At 43.3% G+C, this 20,109-nt stretch overlaps 1 protein-coding gene across 1 annotated transcript; it reads right to left on the reverse strand.

Moving 5' to 3' along the window:
• Positions 1–16,426: 16,426 nt before the first annotated feature.
• Positions 16,427–19,041, reverse strand: LOC120043941 (tryptase-2-like). Its single transcript, XM_038988538.1, has 4 exons — positions 18,963–19,041; positions 17,946–18,203; positions 17,031–17,170; positions 16,427–16,615 (listed from the first exon to the last, which is right to left on the reverse strand). The coding sequence occupies exons 1-4, from the start codon at positions 19,039–19,041 to the stop codon at positions 16,427–16,429; spliced, it is 666 nt and encodes a 221-aa protein (XP_038844466.1).
• Positions 19,042–20,109: the final 1,068 nt, after the last annotated feature.

Raw genomic sequence — 20,109 nt, forward strand, 5'->3', positions numbered from 1 at the left:
GCAGCAGACTGTGAACATTAATATTTGTGTCATTGTCAAAGCTTTTGGCCACGACTGTACACAGGAACGCACACAAAACACTAACCCCTACGTTTCCAACATGACCTGACGTGTGTGTGTGTGTGTGTCTTACAGTAGGAGTTGAATGTGGAGTACCTGCAGCAGCACCCAGAGCTCCACGCTATGATGTGCAACTTCCGCGAGGACTTCTTCCTCTCTTGCCGATCCCTGGGGTGCACCTTCAACACCTCCTCACCTTGAGGACACACTGTGGCTGTGTCTGAATAATCTAGTAGCTTCCTTTCACAGGCCCTTTAGTGAGGACAATACTATTGTTAGCAGTTGATGTCATTCTTTAATAACACAGACCCCAAAGCAAATCAGGGGGAAGAAAATTGGTTTATTCAAAGAGGATAAATCATAGATGTTATGCTGAGAGGTATATAGTAGATTCTCATGCTCCCCTGTCCTCAGTGATTCTCTCAAGTTACTCACTCCTGTGATTATTTCCAGTGAACAAAGGGAGAGGATGTACAGTTGAAGTTTACATACACCTTAGCCACATACATTTAAACTCAGTTTTTCACAATTCCTGACATTTAATCCTCGTAAAAATTCCCTGTCTTAGGTCAGTTAGGATCACCACTGTATTTTAAGAATGTGAAATGTCAGAATAATAGTAGAGAGAATGATTTATTTCAGCTTTTATTTCTTTCATCACATTCCCAGTGGGTCAGAAGTTTACATACACTCAATTCGTTTTTGGTAGCATTGCCTTTAAATTGTTTACCTTTGGTCAAACGTTTCGGGTAGCCTTCCACAAGCTTCCCACAATAAGTTGGGTGTAATTTGACCCATTCCTCCTGACAGAACTGGTATAACTGAGTCAGGTTTGTAGGCCTCCTTGCTTGCATATGCTTTTTCAGTTATGCCCACACATTTTCTATAGGATTGAGGTCAGGGCTTTGTGATGGCCACTCCAATACCTTGACTTTTTTGTCCTTAAGCCATTTTGCCACAACTTTGGAAGTATGCTTGGGGTCATTGTCCATTTGGAAGACCCATTTGCGACCAAGCTTTAACTTCCTGACTGATGTCTTGAGATGTTGCTTCAATATATCCACATATTTAAAATCAAATCAGATTTTATTTGTCACATACACAGGGTTAGCAGATGTTAATGTGAGTGTAGCGAAATGCTTGTGCTTCTAGTTCCGACCATGCAGTAATATCTAACAAGTAATCTAACCTAACAATGTCACAACAACTACCTTATACACACAAGTGTAAAGGAATGAATAAGAATATGTACATAAAAATATATGAATGAGCGATGGCCGAACGGCATAGGCAAGATGCAGTAGATGGTATAGAGTACAGTATATACCTATGAGAGGAGTAATGTAGGGTATGTAAACATTATATAAAGTGGAATTGTTTAAAGTGGCTAGTGATACATGTATTACATACATTTTTTCATTATTAAAGTGGCTAGAGATGAGTCAGTATGTTGGCAGCAGCCACTGAGATAGAAGCTGTTTTTCAGTCTCTCGGTCCCCGCTTTGATGCAACTGTAGTGACCTCGCCTTCTGGATGATAGCGGGGTGAACAGGCAGTGGCTCGGGAGGTTGTTGTCCTTGATGATCTTTTTGGCCTTCCTGTGACATCGGGTGGTGTATGTGTCCTGGAGGGCAGGTAGTTTGCCCCCGGTGATGCGTTGTGCAGACCTCACTACCCTCTGGAGAGCCTTACGGTTGTGGGCGGAGCAGTTGCCGTACCAGGCGGTGATACAGCCCGACAGGATGCTCTCGATTGTGCATCTGTAAAAGTTTGTGAGTGTTTTTGGTGACAAGCCGAATTTCTTCAGCCTCCTGAGGTTGAAGAGGCTCTGCTGCGCCTTCTTTCCCACGCTGTCTGTGCGGGTGGACCATTTCAGTTTGTCCGTGATGTGTACACCGAGTAACTTAAAACTTTCCACCTTCTCCACTGCTGTCCCGTCGATGTGGATAGGGGGGGGCTCCCTCTGCTGTTTCCTGAAGTCCACGATCATCTCCTTTGTTTTGTTGACATTGAGTGTGAGGTTATTTTCCTGACACCACACTCCGAGGGCCCTCACCTCCTCCCTGTAGGCCGTCTCGTCGTTGTTGGTAATCAAGCCTACTGCTATTGTAGTCTTGATGATTGAGTTGGAGGCGTGCATGGCCACGCAGTCATGGGTGAACAGGGAGTACAGGAGAGGGCTGAGAACATACCGTTATGGGGCCCCAGTGTTGAGGATCAGCGGGGTGGAGATGTTGTTACCTACCCTCACCACCTGGGGACGGCCCGTCAGGAAGTTCAGGACCCAGTTGCACAGGGCGGGTTCGAGACCCAGGGTCTCGAGCTTGATGACGAGTTTGGAGGGTACTATGGTGTTAAATGCTGAGCTGTAGTCGATGAACAACATTCTTACATAGGTATTCCTCTTGTCCAGATGGGTTAGGGCAGTGTGCAGTGTGATTGCGATTGCGTTGTCTGTGGACCTATTGGGCCGGTAAGTAAATTGGAGTGGGTCTAGGGTGTCAGGTAGGGTGGAGGTGATATGGTCCTTGACTAGTCTCTCAAAGCACTTCATGATGACTGAAGTGAGTGCTACGGGGCGATAGTCATTTAGCTCAGTTACCTTCGCTTTCTTGGGAACAGGAACAATGGTGGCCCTCTTGAAGCATGTGGGAACAGCAGACTGGGATAAGGATTGATTGAATATTTCCGTAAACACACCAGCCAGCTGGTCTGAGCATGCTCTGAGGACGCGGCTGGGGATGCCGTCTGGGCCGGCAGCCTTGCGAGGGTTAACACGTTTAAATGTTTTACTCATGTTGGCTGTAGTGAAGGAGAGCCCGCAGGTTTTGGTAGCGGGCCGTGTCAGTGGCACTGTATTGTCCTCAAAGCGAGCAAAGAAGTTTTTTAGTTTGTCTGGGAGCAAGACATCGTGGTCTGCCATCTATTTTGTGAAGTGCACCAGTCCTTCCTGCAGCAAACCACCCCCACAATATGCTGCTGCCACCCCATGCTTCACGGTTGGGATGGTGTTCTTCGGCTTGCAAGCGTCCCCCTTTTTCCTCCAAACATAATGGCCAAACAGTTCTATTTTTGTTTCATCAGACCAGAGGACATTTCTCCATAAAGTACGATCTTTGTCCCCATGTGCAGTTGCAAACCGTAATCTGGCTTTTTTATGTGTCACTCCCTGACCTTGGAGAGCTTTTTATGTCTCTATTTTGGGTTTGGTCAGGGTGTGATTTGGGTGGGCATTCTATGTTCTATTTTCTATGTTTTTGTATTTCTTTGTTTTGGCCGGGTATGGTTCTCAATCAGGGACAGCTGTCTATCGTTGTCTCTGATTGGGAACCATACTTAGGTAGCCCTTTTCCCTCCTTTCTGTGTGGTAAGTTGTCTTTGTTTGTGGCACTATATGCCCTTAAGCTTCACGGTCGTTTTGGTATTGTTTATTGTTTTGTCGGCGTCATTCTAAATAAATGGAATATCTACGCTGCGCTTTGGTCCAGTTCTTTCGACGGCCGTGACAGAATGGCAGTTTCGGAGCAGTGGCTTCTTCCTTGCTGAGCGGCCTTTCAGGTTATGTCGATATAGGACTCATTTTACTGTGAATATAGATACTTTTGTACCTGTTTCCTCCAGCATCTTCACAAGGTCCTTTGCTGTTGTTCTGGGATTGTAAGAGGTGCGTAACTGGTATCAAGAAAATAACAACTTGGGTACAAAACCAGTCAACATGTGCACAAGCACTTACAACAAACAATACCACACAAAGACATGGGGGGAACAGAGGGTTAAATACACAACACATAATGAGGGAATGAAATCCAGGTGTGTGGGAAAACAAGACAAAGCAAATGGAAAATTAAAAATGGATCGGCAATGGCTAGAAGACCGGTGACGTCGACTGCTGAACACCGCCAGAACAAGGAGAGGAACCGACTTCGGTAGAAGTCGTGACAGGGATTGATTTGTACTTTTCGCACCAAAGTACATTCATCTCTAGGAGACAGTACGCGTCTCCTTCCTGAGCGGTATGACGGTTGCGTGCTCCCATGGTGTATATACTTGCGTACTATTGTTTGTGCAGATGAACGTGGTACCTTCAGGCGTTTGGAAATAACTCCCAAGGATGAACCAGACCAGAACGGAGATCTACAATTTTTTTTCTGAGGTCTTGGCTTATTTCTTATGATTTTCCCATGATGTCAAGCAAAGAGGCACTGAGTTTGAAGGTAGGCCTTGAAATACATCCATAGGTACACCTCCAATTGACTCAAATGATGTCAATTAGCCTATCAGACGCTTCTAAAGCCATGACATAATTTTCTGGAATTTTCCAATCTGTTTAAAGGCACAGTGTTAGTAAAACGTTTACTGTTGACAGGAGAACAAGAGGAGACAATAGGACGAGGTGGATAATTGTATAATAAGGCAGATTTATTCAAGTGTAAAGATATTAGGCAAAGCGTGCGGCACGGCTCTTTCTGTCTGATTTGTATGAAATCGTCCGGAAAGAGAAAGTTTCAAGACTCGTACAGTATTATATAGACAACAAGCAAAGTAGGTAGATCTGCGAGCCTGGCCTTCCGATTGGTCGATCTGGGTCTTGGGTAGTCCTGAACAGGCCTGGTGTCCACGTTCCATTGGTTCCTGAGACAGTTCTTTGTCCTGAGCTTCAAGCATGTGTTGGGTGTGTTCTGTGGTTATTATGGGGGAGGGGAATTATGTGTGTCTGTAGTCGGTGTCTTAATAAGTCCAGCATATGTCCAAGAGAAATGAGGAGTATGTGTATTTTTGTATAAAATATGGCTTATGTTGAAATGTAGTTATTGCTAGTTTCCAGTCTCTATTACAATTTCTTACAAATCCCTCTCTTCACGTCTCACAAGAGACGTGACATAAAAGTATATAAAAAACACAAAGCTAAGGGATAAAATTTGTCAGAAGACAAATTTTTAATTCCCTCTCTTCACGTCTCACAAGAGACGTGACATAAAAGTATATAAAAAACACAAAGCTAAGGGATAAAATTTGTCAGAAGACAAATTTTTGATTCCCTCTCTTCACGTCTCACAAGAGACGTGACATAAAAGTATCTTAGTCCTCAAATAGATAGACAGGTCCAGCTTCCCCATCCTCAAGCAATGGGAACATTTGGGCCCTTTCCTGATTAGGGTCTATGGCTGCAGTTATAACACGGCTAGCAAGCGTGCGCGCACATGGAATGCAACAGCATCCACAAAGTACAAGAATGGCCGCAAAAACAGAAATTGATACTAGGATGGAGGAAACCAGCGTCTTATATTTACCAAAAGCATCCATCCATGAGTCCCACATAGTAGTGTCCACTCCAGAATGCTGTTTCATCTTACCATTAAGGGTACGAAGTCCCTCCAATGCTACAGTCAGACTCCCATCCGTAGCTGTGTTATTGGGAATGAAAGTACAACACTGTTCACCAAACATTGCACAGACCCCCCCCCGTTCAGCCAATAACATATCAACCGCGATTCTATTTTGAAATGCCATCAGGGACGTAGCTGCCAATTGTCCATGGACCGCCTCGAAGCCTTGTTGAGTCCAATTGCCCAGTTTCTGGACATTAAAATGAATGTAGTTAATTCTGTCCACATTTTTATTAACTGTTCACCACCAACAGACAGAAGATTCAAACCCAGCTTTCACTTGGTCCACCAGTTTATATTCATCTGGCACCCCCTAGGGACACCAATAGCATCAATGTAAGTTGAGTCGTAAATGAGCAAGGACCAAAAAGGAGACCACTCCAATAACTACTCCTGGAGTGGCCAACCACACATTAGTAAACCAAAAAACGAGAATATGTTAAACCCTCCGGTCCATCCCTCTATACAACCTGTACCAGGTGGGCTCGTCGCCACCCGGGAACTTCAAACCTTCACCACAGGGAGGACAAACATCACTTTTTATTCATTCAACAACATCAACTACAGCAAACCAAGGGTCCTCCTCTGTCAGCCCACTCTCCTGCGGAAGCTCGTTTTCGTATCAGCCTCTCCAACTGGAGCATCAAGCAACGGCATCATACCAGAGGCCCCTTACACATCTGTAACAAACTTCTTCAAACAAGGTATGATACAGGCAACACAGAAATGAAAAACCACAACTAGTGTCAGAAATCCAGTAATCATCATTGCAGTGTACTTACCAAAACAACCACCCAGCCAGGGGAACAGTCCACTCTCCTCCACACCTGCAAGACCCTTCATCTCCACTGATAACCTTGCCAACCCACTCAGAGCTTTTGAAATGCTCCCATCCGGACTAGTATTGTTAGGAACAAACGTGCAACACTGTTACACCTCCCTAGTTGGCCAGACTTATGTCCAGTGTTAGTCTATTGTGTCTACTGGTTTGTGAGGTAGCATCCAATTGTTCAGCCATCCCTGTAAGTCCTGTGTGGGTGTGTTTAACAAATCATCATTAATTATAGTAGATATAATTGATCCAGACCTTTTGTTTTAGCATCAACAATAGCTGGGCCAATGATGGGCATCAGATGCCACAGGCCATCATTCCTGGTTAATGTCTGGAATTCGTGGGGGACCCCTATTGGGACCCCCAACAGGTTGGTGTGCATGTTATCTGTACCCTCGGACCAAGGAGCGTCACGTTTCTGCCGTCTCCTGGGTTGGTCCCAAGCCTCTGTGTCCTGTGTAGCTCCCAGAAGTTGATTAGCTATAATAATAGGCAATGGTGGTATCAGACTGGCCAAAGCACATGAGCAACGACAATTTCCTTTCAAAAATGGGGTCAACCGCCTGGCAGGTCCACACATCCACCATACATCAGCAACACCTCTAGTTAATAGTGGTATTAGTGATGCAGGTAGTAGCAGGGAGCCCTCCATAGTCTATACCTCTACCTGTACCAGTGTTACAGCTGTTATGTCCCCCATATGCCTTAACTCCCCACGGTCCTTCTGGGGAGGGACTTCTGGGAACACAAGACTCAGAGTTTTACACAGGGTTAAATTTGGATGCACATCCAACCTTCCCCATTACTTAGGACAAATGGGTGAGCAGCCAGAATAGGTCTGGCATGTCCACATACGACACAGTCCTTTCTATTAAGTGTTTTGTAGGCCAACCACATATTCTCCCTTTCCTCATAAACAGTTTCAGTCCCCAAATGTTCACTATCTGAGATGTCTTTTATATTTATTATCTGTACCAGATTGGAGAGCTTAGGTGATGGCGTGGGACTTGGTCTTGAAGTGGTGGAGGAGGCCGGCTGAACCCTGGTCCGTTGGAACTGGTGGTGGTTCTGGCAGCACTGCGATGGTAACATCCCCATCGTATCCTGATCAGACAGCTCAGGACTACAAGCAGTCCTGTAAAACCCCACCCTCTCCCAGAGAACACATCATCAGCCAGAGATCAAGCAACACTTTCACTTCTATGAACGAACACAGTGAGGAAAGGTCGGGGGCAAGGAATTCTTCATTAAGGAGTTGATCCCCGAGCTCTATTAGCAACGGTTCTTCTCCTTAACTCTGTGATCATTCGGCAGTGTCAGTGTGTCTCACCCTCCAAGTGCGATATGCCCCCAGGTCGAGTGATTCACCTTCTCCCTTAATTCACCTGCAATGTATAAACTCTTGGACATACAGGTTTGGTTAGCAAACAGTTCCTCATTTGTTCTTTCTGATTATATATTTAACTTCTATGCCTAATTATTTATTTTTTTAGCTATAAATGTTTAATTTTAAATAAGTTTATTATCCAATAGGCCCCATCCTTTCCTAGTCCACAATGTACCCTCCTTCGTTTGATACCTGGCTCTGGCCAGGTATCAACCTTACCTACTCTAAATAATAACTTAGTACATCATATTCTAGGAACGTCCCTTTTATTCCCCGCATATCCAATTCTCCCTTGGGCGTACATTCATATCTATTCTTTTCTAATTCTCTGTCAAGTGACTTATCTACTTTGAAATGTATCTGTGCTGCTTATATATGTTAACCCCTTTCTCTCCTATCTTATTTCACAGCCTACCTTGCTCATTTCCTGGTCCACCCTCCCCACTCTGCTCTCAAACCTTCAAGGTCTCAACAGTGCGGGGTAGACCCATCTGTCTGCCTTTTTCTAATAATAGTCAATAACAACTGTGTGTTCCTTTACAATATTAACTAAGTGTCTCACTGTTTTGACTTTATCTGCATGGATTTAAAAATAACCACAGGTCTTATAGTGTCAATCTCTAAAGTCCTAACATAACCTTAATTAACCTATCTCTATCTTCTAATGGCCAATACAAATGCTTACCTTATGGTCAAGAGTTATAAACTCTATTATAATCAATTTACCTCAAAACTAGTATCCCAAATGACACAATCTCATTATTCTCACTACATTTCCCCGCGAGTGATCAAGTCGCCGGAAAATGCAATGAAAACAGAAAACAGGTCAAAATGTTACACCTACATTCGTGTTCCATATCTAAACATACCAAAAGAACCCTTTATCTTCTCAAAGTCCCTTGCCTAAATAAAACTCAGAAAGTAAAACTCCTATTCCCATATGAGTGTATTCTTTTAAGATATCTTATCTCTGGGTACACGGAAACCCTTAACCTTAATGTTTACTCCAAAAAACAAAATTATGTCACCAGCATTCAACCAGTCGGCTGGGAGACCATTGGGTGCTGCAATACTGCCATCTTCTGTCCATTCTCTGCACAGCTCTCCACCCACTCTTATTCAACCTTCTCAATTTGAGCCATATTAGTTTCTTATTTTAACTATTGTTTTCTAAATTTTTTATTTTTTTAATTTTTTAATCTATTATTACCTAGTTAGACTAGAGTGTCCGTGACATACATCCATGGGGATCCGGTTATAGTTATTCTATTAACCATGTGAAAGTGCCCAGGGACACCCCAAATATCAGTAGGAATATCACAAATAAGGGGCCAGATATCCCTAGCCTTGCCCAGGGAGGGAGAAATATCCCTCTAACTGGGCGAGGTTCCTTTATCAGGGGAGGCGGAGTTTGATTCCGCATCACCTGAGTCAGGAATGTCTTCATTTGGAATCGAATTTAAGCTGTTTAAATCAGCTCTGACTTCTGTCAGTGTTCTAGAAGGGATTGGGGCTGGAGTGCAATGTGTGGGGTGGTACCAAGGTGCGCCTGATTTACCTTTGACCTGGACTGAGTGTGAAGTAACCTCCCTCACTTCGTACAGTCCAGTCCACCTGGGTTCTAGCCACTTTCTCTTGTGGACATTAACCCCACCCAGTCACCAATTTTTACCTTCCGTGTGCCAGATCTCCCTTCTGCTTCCCCGTTGGACCTTGTGAATCTGTGTGGAGAGAGCTGCAGAAAGTTCCGTCAATTATCAAACATTACAATTTGTTGTACATCAAGGGCGGGCATATGACCTCCCTCCCCTGGTGAACCCAGCATGACTCCTCCAGCCATTGTCTCATGAGGAGAGAGATGGGTGCCTGCACCTGGAGAGGCTATCATGGCCAGCAACGCCAGGGGCAGGACTTTAACCCAAATCAACTTCAAACTTGCACATACATTTGATTGGCGCGTTCCACGAGACTTATGAGATTGTGGCCTGTACACTAACCCCATCATTAAACAACATCCATTAATCAGTTGACATTTACACATCCGACCCTATTGGTACATGGAGCGTTTGTCATTAAACAACACACATGAGTTCGGTTTGCAGCCACTTAATGACCTATTTTGCACCCTCCCCTGCTGTTGGTATTGCCTCAACCCATTTAGAGAACCTGTCTACCATAACTAACAGGTACCTTTTTCCATTTGTCACATTGTCTTTCCCCATATCTGTGTAATTTATGCTGATGTCCTGAAAACAAGCATTTGGGACTGGGTATGAGCCCATGGGCGTTTGGTATGGTTTCTTTGGATTGTGGCTACCACAAATGCTACACTCGTCACAACACAAATCTGTCATGTCTTTCATGTGTGGGTGCCACCAGATGTGGGACACCTTCTGTAAAGTCTTTAGTTTGCCTTCGTGTGTGTGCCCATGAGCTTCTCGTATTAGTTCTGGACATAGGTTTGCTGGGGCCACTAGTCTGCCATCATGGCATCTCCACAGTTCATCAGGTCCCTTGGTGGCCTCTTTCTATGCCCATACTGAGTGTTCATAGGGTCCTGCTGTGAACTGGAGTTCTTTTATGTGTTGCTTTGTGAGCTCAGTCCGAGCTGGTTGGGTCCGTAGTACCATTTGTCTCGGGTTGTATCCGCCAGCTTTCTTGGCTGCTTTATCAGCTGCATCATTTCCCTCGCTGACTCTGTTTTTCAGTTGTTGGTGTCCTTTACATTTCATGATGGCCACCTCCTCAGGTAATGAGACCGATTTAATCAGTTTTTCCATCTGTGTCTTGTGTTTGATTTGAAAGGTTTCCTGTGGTGATGACGTTGCGTCTCAGCCATCGTGATCCATTCGTATGGACTGCTCCATGAGCATAAGCTGAGTCGGTGTAGATGTTCACAGTCTTCCCTTCAGCTCTTTCCAGAGCTTGTGTCAACCCTATGATTTCAGCTAACTGGGCTGATGCAGGTGTGTGATGATGGCAGATTCCAAAGTCACATGTGATCTATCCGGGAGCTGCTGCACCACTGTGTATGCTGCTATGTTCCCTTCTTCTCCTCTATAGCGACATCCATCTGTGTATAACCATTGCTCATCAGATATGCTGCAACCCCATGTGGGTGTGGATTTCCAATGGATGGCACATTATCATGTGGGCTGTTTTTCCAATAGCTTTTGCCACTGCAGCCACATACCTGGAGCATGTGGTTTGTCCTTCTTCAATGTGGCCCAGTTTGGAGGAGTGATACCTCAACACTCTACTCTCCCCCTCTAGGTTCTGGAAAAGGATGGATGATGTAAATCCTTCTTTTTCAGAAACATCCAGATGGAACTTGTTTTTTTTTTAGTCAGGTGCTGTTAGGGCTACTGCCACTTAGAGATCTGTTTTCAAGAGTGCAAAAGCCTTTGATGCTTCAGTAGTCCAGGTCAATGATGAGTGTAGGTTAGTGGTGAGCAGCTTCAGGGCCATGGGGCATATTCGTCAGCCATGCCCTGAAAAGGGGGAGGTGATTGCTGATTCAAGTCTGGATTGGGGTGATTGTATGCGGGTTGAAGGGCCGCACGTGGTTGATACATCATTGGCCTGACCCACCCTTGGTCTAGGGGCGTATCCTCGTCCCCTTTTGGCCAGAAACTGGCTTTGGGCCGGGGTTATTGGGTGCGGACACTGTCGCACCATATGCCCAGCTCGTTTACAATTATGACAGCTTCCATAAGATCCAGAGTACCTCTGGGGCTGTCCCCATGTGGGTGAATAGTTTGATTGTGGTAGTGGGTAGTAGGGTTGTAGTGGTGGTTCCGACGAAGGGTATGGCTGAAGCGGGTAGGCATACGGCAGTTGGAATGGCTGCTCCTGGGGTGGGTGTATAGGTGGTCCCTGCTGGGTGAAGATGGGTAGTTGTTGTTGCTGTATCATTCGGGAAACAGTTTTTTCAATAATTTGTGAGATTTCTTGTTGGTCTTCAGCCACCATCTGTTTCTTGGGTTTCTCTCCTTTCTGGGCCTCTTTCAATTGTAGTTTCAAAAGTTGTACCTGTAGGGACTGGATTTGTGTTTCAGCCCCTCCCTTATCCTTATTGTATTGGGTGATGTGGTGATGCACATGGGAGTTGAACTGAGCCTGGGGAATTGCCATTAACCCCACAGTGCCCCTGAGATGGGTTGGGGCCGATGGGGCTGCTGTGGTGGTAGGTGGGGCGTCATTATTGTTGGGCCTGCCCTCTTTGGTGTCAGTTGGTGCTCCAGTGCCCACTCCCATCGTATCAGGTTTCCTGTAAGGGAGAGCTTTCCTAATTTCCTCAATCGCCCATAATCCTATTTTCATCTCAGCCTCTGCCTTTTCCCTTTGCTTTGTCCCTTCTTTTTTAAATAAGTGACTCTTATTCTTATCAACTTCACATTCTATCCCTTGCTTCACTGCTTCCTCCAATTCTTTCTCCATAATGAGGAGTTGCCCTTTTGATGGGGCGACTCCACTAAGGAAACCTGCTTGAGTCCATCTCAGCCTCACTTCTTCCCAAATTCTTTTAACGGGTTTGTAGTGTAATTTCCCGCCTGCTCTGTCTTTCATTCTCTGATCTAAATATTCGTTGAATTTGTGTTTGGGGACGATAGTCGTGGTCATTTTGTCGTTAAGCTATGTCTGGGTCTATTATTATCTTTGTATACTTTAGCCCGTCACTGATCGAAACCAGCGATGTATTTTTCTTCCTCTAACCTCCCTCAGTCTCGTGTCCGACTCGCGTGGACAAAGAATTTTATTGCCGTGTATTCGATGAATTATTTTCGTTTTCCAACAATATTTCAACTATATCTTTTTGAAACAATATACGAATATATTCACGCGCTCCTGTTATAATTGGAATGACAATTATAAGATCTTTAATTCGAAAGATATTGTTACTTTTAACTTTTCCGATTAATTTGAACTTTTTCCGATTAATTAAATACTTTGCCAAAACATTTCAGAAATTTCCTTTGGGGACAATATACTAGTAATTCACGCGCTTCTATAATAATTTTCAAATTAATTCTAACCCTTAAGGATTTACCAACAGCATAAGAGGGGAAAACCAGGTCAACTCATCAACCGTAAATGGCTGCTTCCCCGCGGCACACAGATTCTGACTCGGCGGTCACTACAAACGGAGCCTGAACTTAGCATATAGCTAAATAGTAGCAATAGATCTCGTGGAACGCTCAATCACGCACATTAATTTGGAGAGTTTCAGGTTTAATACCCTTGCTCCTATTTCAAGCTTAGATTTATTACCGATGCTCCTAGTTGAAAAATGTTTCAACTAGTCCCAGATTACTAATGCGACTTGAATCCCAATACGCCAAGCTTAGATTTATTACCGATGCTCCTAATGGGGTGCCATTTCCACTAGTCCCAGATTACTAATACGACTTGAACAGATCACATTACATTTCAACACTTCATCAAAATCACATTACATTTCAACACTTCGAGTTTCAGGTTTAATACCATTACCCCCAGTTCAAGCTTAGATTTCTCACCGATGCTCCTCGTGGGGTGCCATTTCCACTAGTCCCAGATTACTAATACGACTTGAACAGAAACGCCAAGCTTAGATTTATCACCGATACTCCTAGTTGAAGGACAATTCAACTAGTTCCAGATTACTAATACAACTTGATTTTATACTTCGCAAATATCTTTACACAATGCCTTAGATTCTTCACATAAATTTAACACGATTCACACTCACCCAAGTACTCCTGATCATAATTTAGATATTGGCTATAATACAATATACAGATTTTGATTAAACGGGCATCTGCTCACCTCTTTAGTTTCGAGCTCTCTGATCAGTTTCCTGGGTGGGTTGAATCGCGAAACTCCCTCGAAAAGGTCACCTCTCCTCTGGAATCTTTCTCCCTCTCGTCTCCTGTCCGATGAATTTTCTATTGGGCCGAATTCAAATATGTTTTAACCATCCTCTGCTACCAAGTCTGTTAGTAAAACGTTTACTGTTGACAGGAGAACAAGAGGAGACAATAGGACGAGGTGGATAATTGTATAATAAGGCAGATTTATTCAAGTGTAAAGATATTAGGCAAAGCGTGCGGCACGGCTCTTTCTGTCTGATTTGTATGAAATCGTCCGGAAAGAGAAAGTTTCAAGACTCGTACAGTATTATATAGACAACAAGCAAAGTAGGTAGATCTGCGAGCCTGGCCTTCCGATTGGTCGATCTGGGTCTTGGGTAGTCCTGAACAGGCCTGGTGTCCACGTTCCATTGGTTCCTGAGACAGTTCTTTGTCCTGAGCTTCAAGCATGTGTTGGGTGTGTTCTGTGGTTATTATGGGGGAGGGGAATTATGTGTGTCTGTAGTCGGTGTCTTAATAAGCCCAGCATATGTCCAAGAGAAATGAGGAGTATGTGTATTTTTGTATAAAATATGGCTTATGTTGAAGTGTAGTTATTGCTAGTTTCCAGTCTCTATTACAATTTCTTACAACAGTCAACTTAGTGTATGTAAACTTCTGACCCACTGGAATTGTGATAAAGTTAATTATAAGTGAAATAATCTGTCTGTAAACAATTCTTGGAAAAATTACTTGTGTCATACATAAAGTAGATGTCCTAACCGACTTGCCAAAACTATAGTTTGTAACAAGAAATTTGTGGAGTGGTTGAAAAACGAGTTTTAATGACTCCAACTTAAGTGTATGTAAACTTCCGACTTCAACTGTACGTACAGTAAATGCCAAAAAAATAACTTTTTGGTCAGTGTGGTGTGTGTGTGTAACCTTTATTTTACTAGGCAAGTCAGTTAAGAACGAAATCTTATTTACAATGACGGCCTACCCTGGCCAAACCCGGACGACACTGGGCCAATTGTGCGGCGCCCTAGGGGAATCCCAACCACGGCCGGATGTGATACAGCCTGGATTCAAACCAGGGATTGTAGTGATTCCTCTTGCATTGAGATGCAGTGCCTTAGACCGCTGCGTCCATGTGTGTGTGTTAACTATTTAACTGTACTAGAATGCTTAAAAGGCCAACATTTTTTATATCGCTTATCGGTATAGTTTTTTGGGGGGGCAAGGAAAATATTGGATATCGGTATCGGCCAAAAATGTCATATCGGTGCATCACTAGTTTCCACCACGATCCCATTAAACTTTGCTGCATGTAGCATGGTCAGACACAGACCTTTGGGGATGCAGGTTCTCAACAACAAAAAAATGCCGCCAGAAAATTCATAACTCGAAATTCATAATTTACAAACTGTTTCTATATCAAATTTGTTTTTGTTTTGTTGCAATGGCCTATTTACTTCATGCAACAACACACTCATGCCAGTGACTCCTAGTAGGGTACTAACTAGAGACGTCCCACTGGGCACATACCTCAATTCAACGTCTTTTCCACGTTGGTTCAAAATAATTTCATTCAAATTACATGTAAACAATGTTGATTCAACCACTGTGTGCCCAGTGGGATAATGAGTGACATTGGGAAAAGAGGCTATCAGCTGAGCATAGCGTTACATTTAAAATCTATATTTTTTAAAGAGACTATAAAGTAATTCATCAACTAAAAAATTCCCGAGCTGATAGGAGGGCAAAAGGGCACTTACTCATAGTAGGGGCAAAAGGCTTGAGCACTGGTGGAGCCCTATCTGTGCACATGCCTGGCATGTAGTGATCATGGATGTCAGACAAGGATGTCCCCTGTCTCTCCTGCTGTATACTTTGATATCGGAACCCCTGGCCCAGATGATAAAAGAGGACCCTAGCTCTGGTCGCTGCTTCACACCGCTCAACCTAGATTCTAGAACCAGTCACTTTATACTTTGTGACACTCTCACACAAAAAAAACTGGAACAGAAGGGTTGATGCTTGCAGTTTACTAAGGAGCTACTATTGAAATGTACATAGTCAATAATTCGTTGAACATTTTTTTTACAACAGACCTGGGTTCCAATACATGTTTAATTAAAGTATTTATATTTTAAATATGTATTTTCTGTGTATTTTCTAATAATTTCCTATACATTATATTTTAAACTATTTTGAAATACTTGTTTCCAAATACATTTAAAATACCCATGGGTTCAAATGCATGGAGTATTTAAATATTTCAAATACATGTGTCAGCGATTGGGTGCAGAGATGTAGGGGAGTCAGGCGCAGGACACAGGTTTGAGCAAAACAACTGAGTTTACTCAACAACAAAAAACAAGCAATATTCCAATAAGGAAAATACATACAAAATAACACCTACAACAACCACTAAGACACCAACAATCACGGACAGAACAGAAAGGTATGCCAGAGGGTTAAATAAGGAACATGATATGGGAATTGAAACCAGGTGTGTGTAATACAGAAAAAACAAAACGAAAATGAAACATGGATCGGTGGTGACTAGAAAGCCGGTGACGTCGACCGCCAAACACCACCCGAACAAGGAGAGGGGCCCACTTCGGCGGAAGTCGTGACAACATGCCAATATTCAACATCTTGTATTTTCAAGGAAGAGTTGTCTAAATACTTACTTTGAAATATATTTGAAAAGAATTGAAATAAAATAAATTGTATTTTAACCCATGTCTGGTAAAGAATAAAACCACAAAGTAATTCACAATCAATGCCAATATCTTGACTTTTTAAATCAATGCGTGCTGCATCTCAAGTAAGGACTTTGGCTCAATAGGGAACTGAAGAGAAAGGGAAGAGAGAGCGAGAGGGGGATATGGACTGTAAACAGATAGCGTTTCATGGTGACCTAGGCCTCAGCAGAAGCCTGTCTGTCTGAGGTTATAGCCTCCTGGATGAAGTCCACATAGCGGGCCACACGGGTGTAGAATCCAGGGAAGCCTTCCAAAGCACAGCCATTGGTATCCCCAAAACTCATGATTCCCACCTGGACAAACTCACCAGATGAGCGACAAACCAACGGCCCACCAGAGTCCCCCTGTAGAACAAAGAAAAACAACACAAACATACATTTACAGCATTGAAGTAAGTGTGAGAGAGAAAAAGAGAGTGTGTGTGTGTGTGTGTGTCAGTGATGTGGGTCAGTGATGTGGGTCAGCTGTTTGTTCACCTGCACCCACCCACAATTGCTAATAACCCATCCGCAACCAGCTGATTATGTGATAAAGCGAAAATCTAAGGCCCTTACCCGACCCTAACCAAAAAATATAGAAAATGATCTGTACAGTTCCTTTTTTTCCTCTTGAACATTTATTGAACAATTAACAATATTTCATGACCCTAAACCCACCCGCCCCACGGGGACCCACGTGTGTGTGAGAGAGAGAGGGAGGGTCTGTGTTTGTATAAGACATGTATACGTACCAATCAGGGGACCAGGAAAGAGGACTCACCTGACAGGAGTCTTTCCCTCCTTCCATGGAGCCAGCACACAGCATGTTGTCAGTGAAGCCCGAAAACTTTTGCTTACAGGTGCGCCGTTTCACAATGGGCAGCTCCAGTTCCTGGAGGGTCCTATTACCAGACAATTCCACTGGAGGGAGGGAAAAAGAAGAAGAGTAAGATGTAGGATAGAAACAGGGGTGGGGGAGGAAGTGAACGGGCAGGGCAGGGAGAGGGAGAAATACTCACCAACTACAAACCACAGAAGCTGGAGGAAAACAAAATACATTGTGCAAAGTGCACAAAATACAGTAAATGTTATAATAATCTGGCATTGTGATTTAATTTTGAAATCTTTCTTTAACAATGTGCAAATGTTTCAATTGCTTATTATAACTTGTTTTTATCTTTTTTGTTGTTGTATTGATTGTATTTTTGGGGGGGTCCTCAGGGCACCATTGTAAATGAGAAACTGGTCTCAATTGGGTTCCCCTGAGTAAATAAAAGTGTATAAATCACACTGCAATAAAGCACGGGCGGGGGTATATGGCCAATATACCCCGGCCAAGCACAATGTGGAGTGCTGGGATACAGCCATTAGCTGTAGTATATTAGCCATATACCTCAAACCCCAGAGGTGCCTTATTGCTATTATAAACTGGTTACCAACATAATTAGAACAGTAAAACATTTTTGGGGGGTCATATCCTATCAGCATTTCAGCCAATCAGCATTCAATGCTAGAACCACGCTTTATAATGAGGTTTGTGGTAAATCTTGCACTTTGCAAAATTATTTTACACTACTAAAATGTCACCCTCAGAATTGAATGCTGACATTCAATCAAGACAAAACCAACCAAAGCTATGCTTTAGAACCTGGCACTGTGAGTGTTTGTATATCGGTGTTGCTGTGTGTTTGCTCACCATTGTTCCCGACGTTGCCCCAGCCAGCGATCCAGCAATTCCTCAATGGACGGAAGGCATCACCCGGTTTGGGCAGGGTCACGGGCTTCACCAGGGAGGAGAACGTCACCTTTTTACTCAGCTTCACCAAAGCGATGTCGTGCAGCAGGGCCAAATGCTGTTTCTTGTACTGTGGGTGACTGACGATGCGTGAGATGGATCGATAAAACACTGATGGCTCATTCAGGCTGTGTGTCCCCAGACGAATGTAGGAACGGTCTGGAATAGGGTTGTCATTCCTAATACACACGCAGACAGATAAAACAGCCTGGTCTCATAGACTAGGTGTAACATAGTAAATGTCAATCCAGAACACGGAAATTAGAATGATATGTTATGTTTGGTATGGTTACATAAGATATAAGGTTACTTAAGGCAAAAACGAAAGTAGGATGGTTAGTCGGGGTGGATGGGTATAACGTGAATCTCTAGCAACCCAAAGGTTGGGTGTTTGAATCTTATCACGGACAACTTTAGCATTTTAGCTAATTAGCAACTTTGCAACTACTTACTACTTTTTAGCTACCTTGTTACTACTTAACATTTAGAAAATTCGTAACACATTGTACGACTTGCAATTCGTAACATATCATACGAATTGTAATTTGTAACATATCATACGACATGGATGATGGACATCCACAAATTAATAGATACCATACGAAACGTAACATATCATACTAATCTGCATGTTCCAGATTTACTTTTACTATGTCATGTCTACCCCCGAGTCCAGGTTGGATAAAAACATTACACAGACATTGACATGTTTCATACAACCACATACAGATCTTTCGGTTCTATTCCAGCACGCAAATTTGGCCTTTGAAATCTTAATGATGTCATTCTGGTTTGTAAGCTGGTTTTCTGCTTGTAGACACGTTAAGAAAATTACAACCACGTAAAAAACATAATTTTGGTTGCAGACACGATAATGAGTTCAACATGCAAACCTCCTTCCCACACAAACACACTTACGGGTCAACACAGTGTGCAGCCGTGAGCACCCATTCCTCAGTAAGGAGGGATCCGCCTCAGCTAAAGAAGCCTGTATCATCCGTGATTAACAGGTAGGCTATCCACGGCCAGCTGCCCTTTTGAGCATCCTTTCCCCCACGATAGTGCTCCGAGCCTGGGGCACAAACGACTCTAGAGAGGGAGGTGTTGGAGGGTGGAAAGAATGCCAGACTGTGACCCTCTTTCATGTACAAACACTTGTCTGCATCTGATTCTTTGCTCCTATCAGAACTCTGAAGTTAGTGCCACTGCAACAGAAAATCTGAGCAGTTGAAATAATTACAAAGTGTTCCTTCCCACCCCTGTTTTGGTAAAAAGTGGAGGGATTGGGCTGGAGGATTGTAACCACTTTCAAATTCACAGACAGCTCTGGATGCAAGGACTGACCATCCATGATATCACAATTACAGTTTAAACCATGTTTTGAGGCTATATAATGTTTGTTTACATCTACTTTGCAAAAACATTGGAGTGAAATAAGCTTTGGGTTCTGATGGGTTACAAACTAAACTCATGAGGCATTTATTAAGTGATATTCTTCAAGAATCAACTTAATTTACAAGTCCTAAATGGATGTAGCTGTCACACCCTGGCCTCTGTTATATTGATTTTCTTTATTAGTTTAGTTAGGTCAGGGTGTGACATGGGGGATGTTTGTGTGTTTTGTCTAGTTTAGGGTGTGTGTATTGTTTAAGGGGTTTTTAATATGTATGGGGTTGTGTTCAGTGTAGGTGTTTAGGAAAGTCTATGGTTGCCTGATTTGGTTCTCAATCAGAGACAGCTGTTTATTGTTGTCTCTGATTGGGAGCCATATTTAAGGCAGCCATAGGCTTTAGGTATTTGTGGGTAATTGTCTATGTTGAACGTTTGTAGCTTGTGTATGCACTTACGTTTGTAGCTTCACGGTCGTTTGTTGTTTTTGTTTTGTAAAAGTGTTCGTTTCGTGTTTCGTCATCTTTAATAAAAGAAGATGTCTTCATATCCCGCTGCGCCTTGGTCCGCTTATTATGACGATCGTGACAGAATTACCCACCAACAAAGGACCAAGCGGCGGAATAAAAAGCAACAGCAGCGATCGCAGGATTTCTGGACATGGGAGGAAATCCTA

Source organism: Salvelinus namaycush, chromosome 3 (genome assembly GCF_016432855.1).
Source record: "Salvelinus namaycush isolate Seneca chromosome 3, SaNama_1.0, whole genome shotgun sequence".
Lineage (NCBI taxonomy): Eukaryota > Metazoa > Chordata > Actinopteri > Salmoniformes > Salmonidae > Salvelinus > Salvelinus namaycush.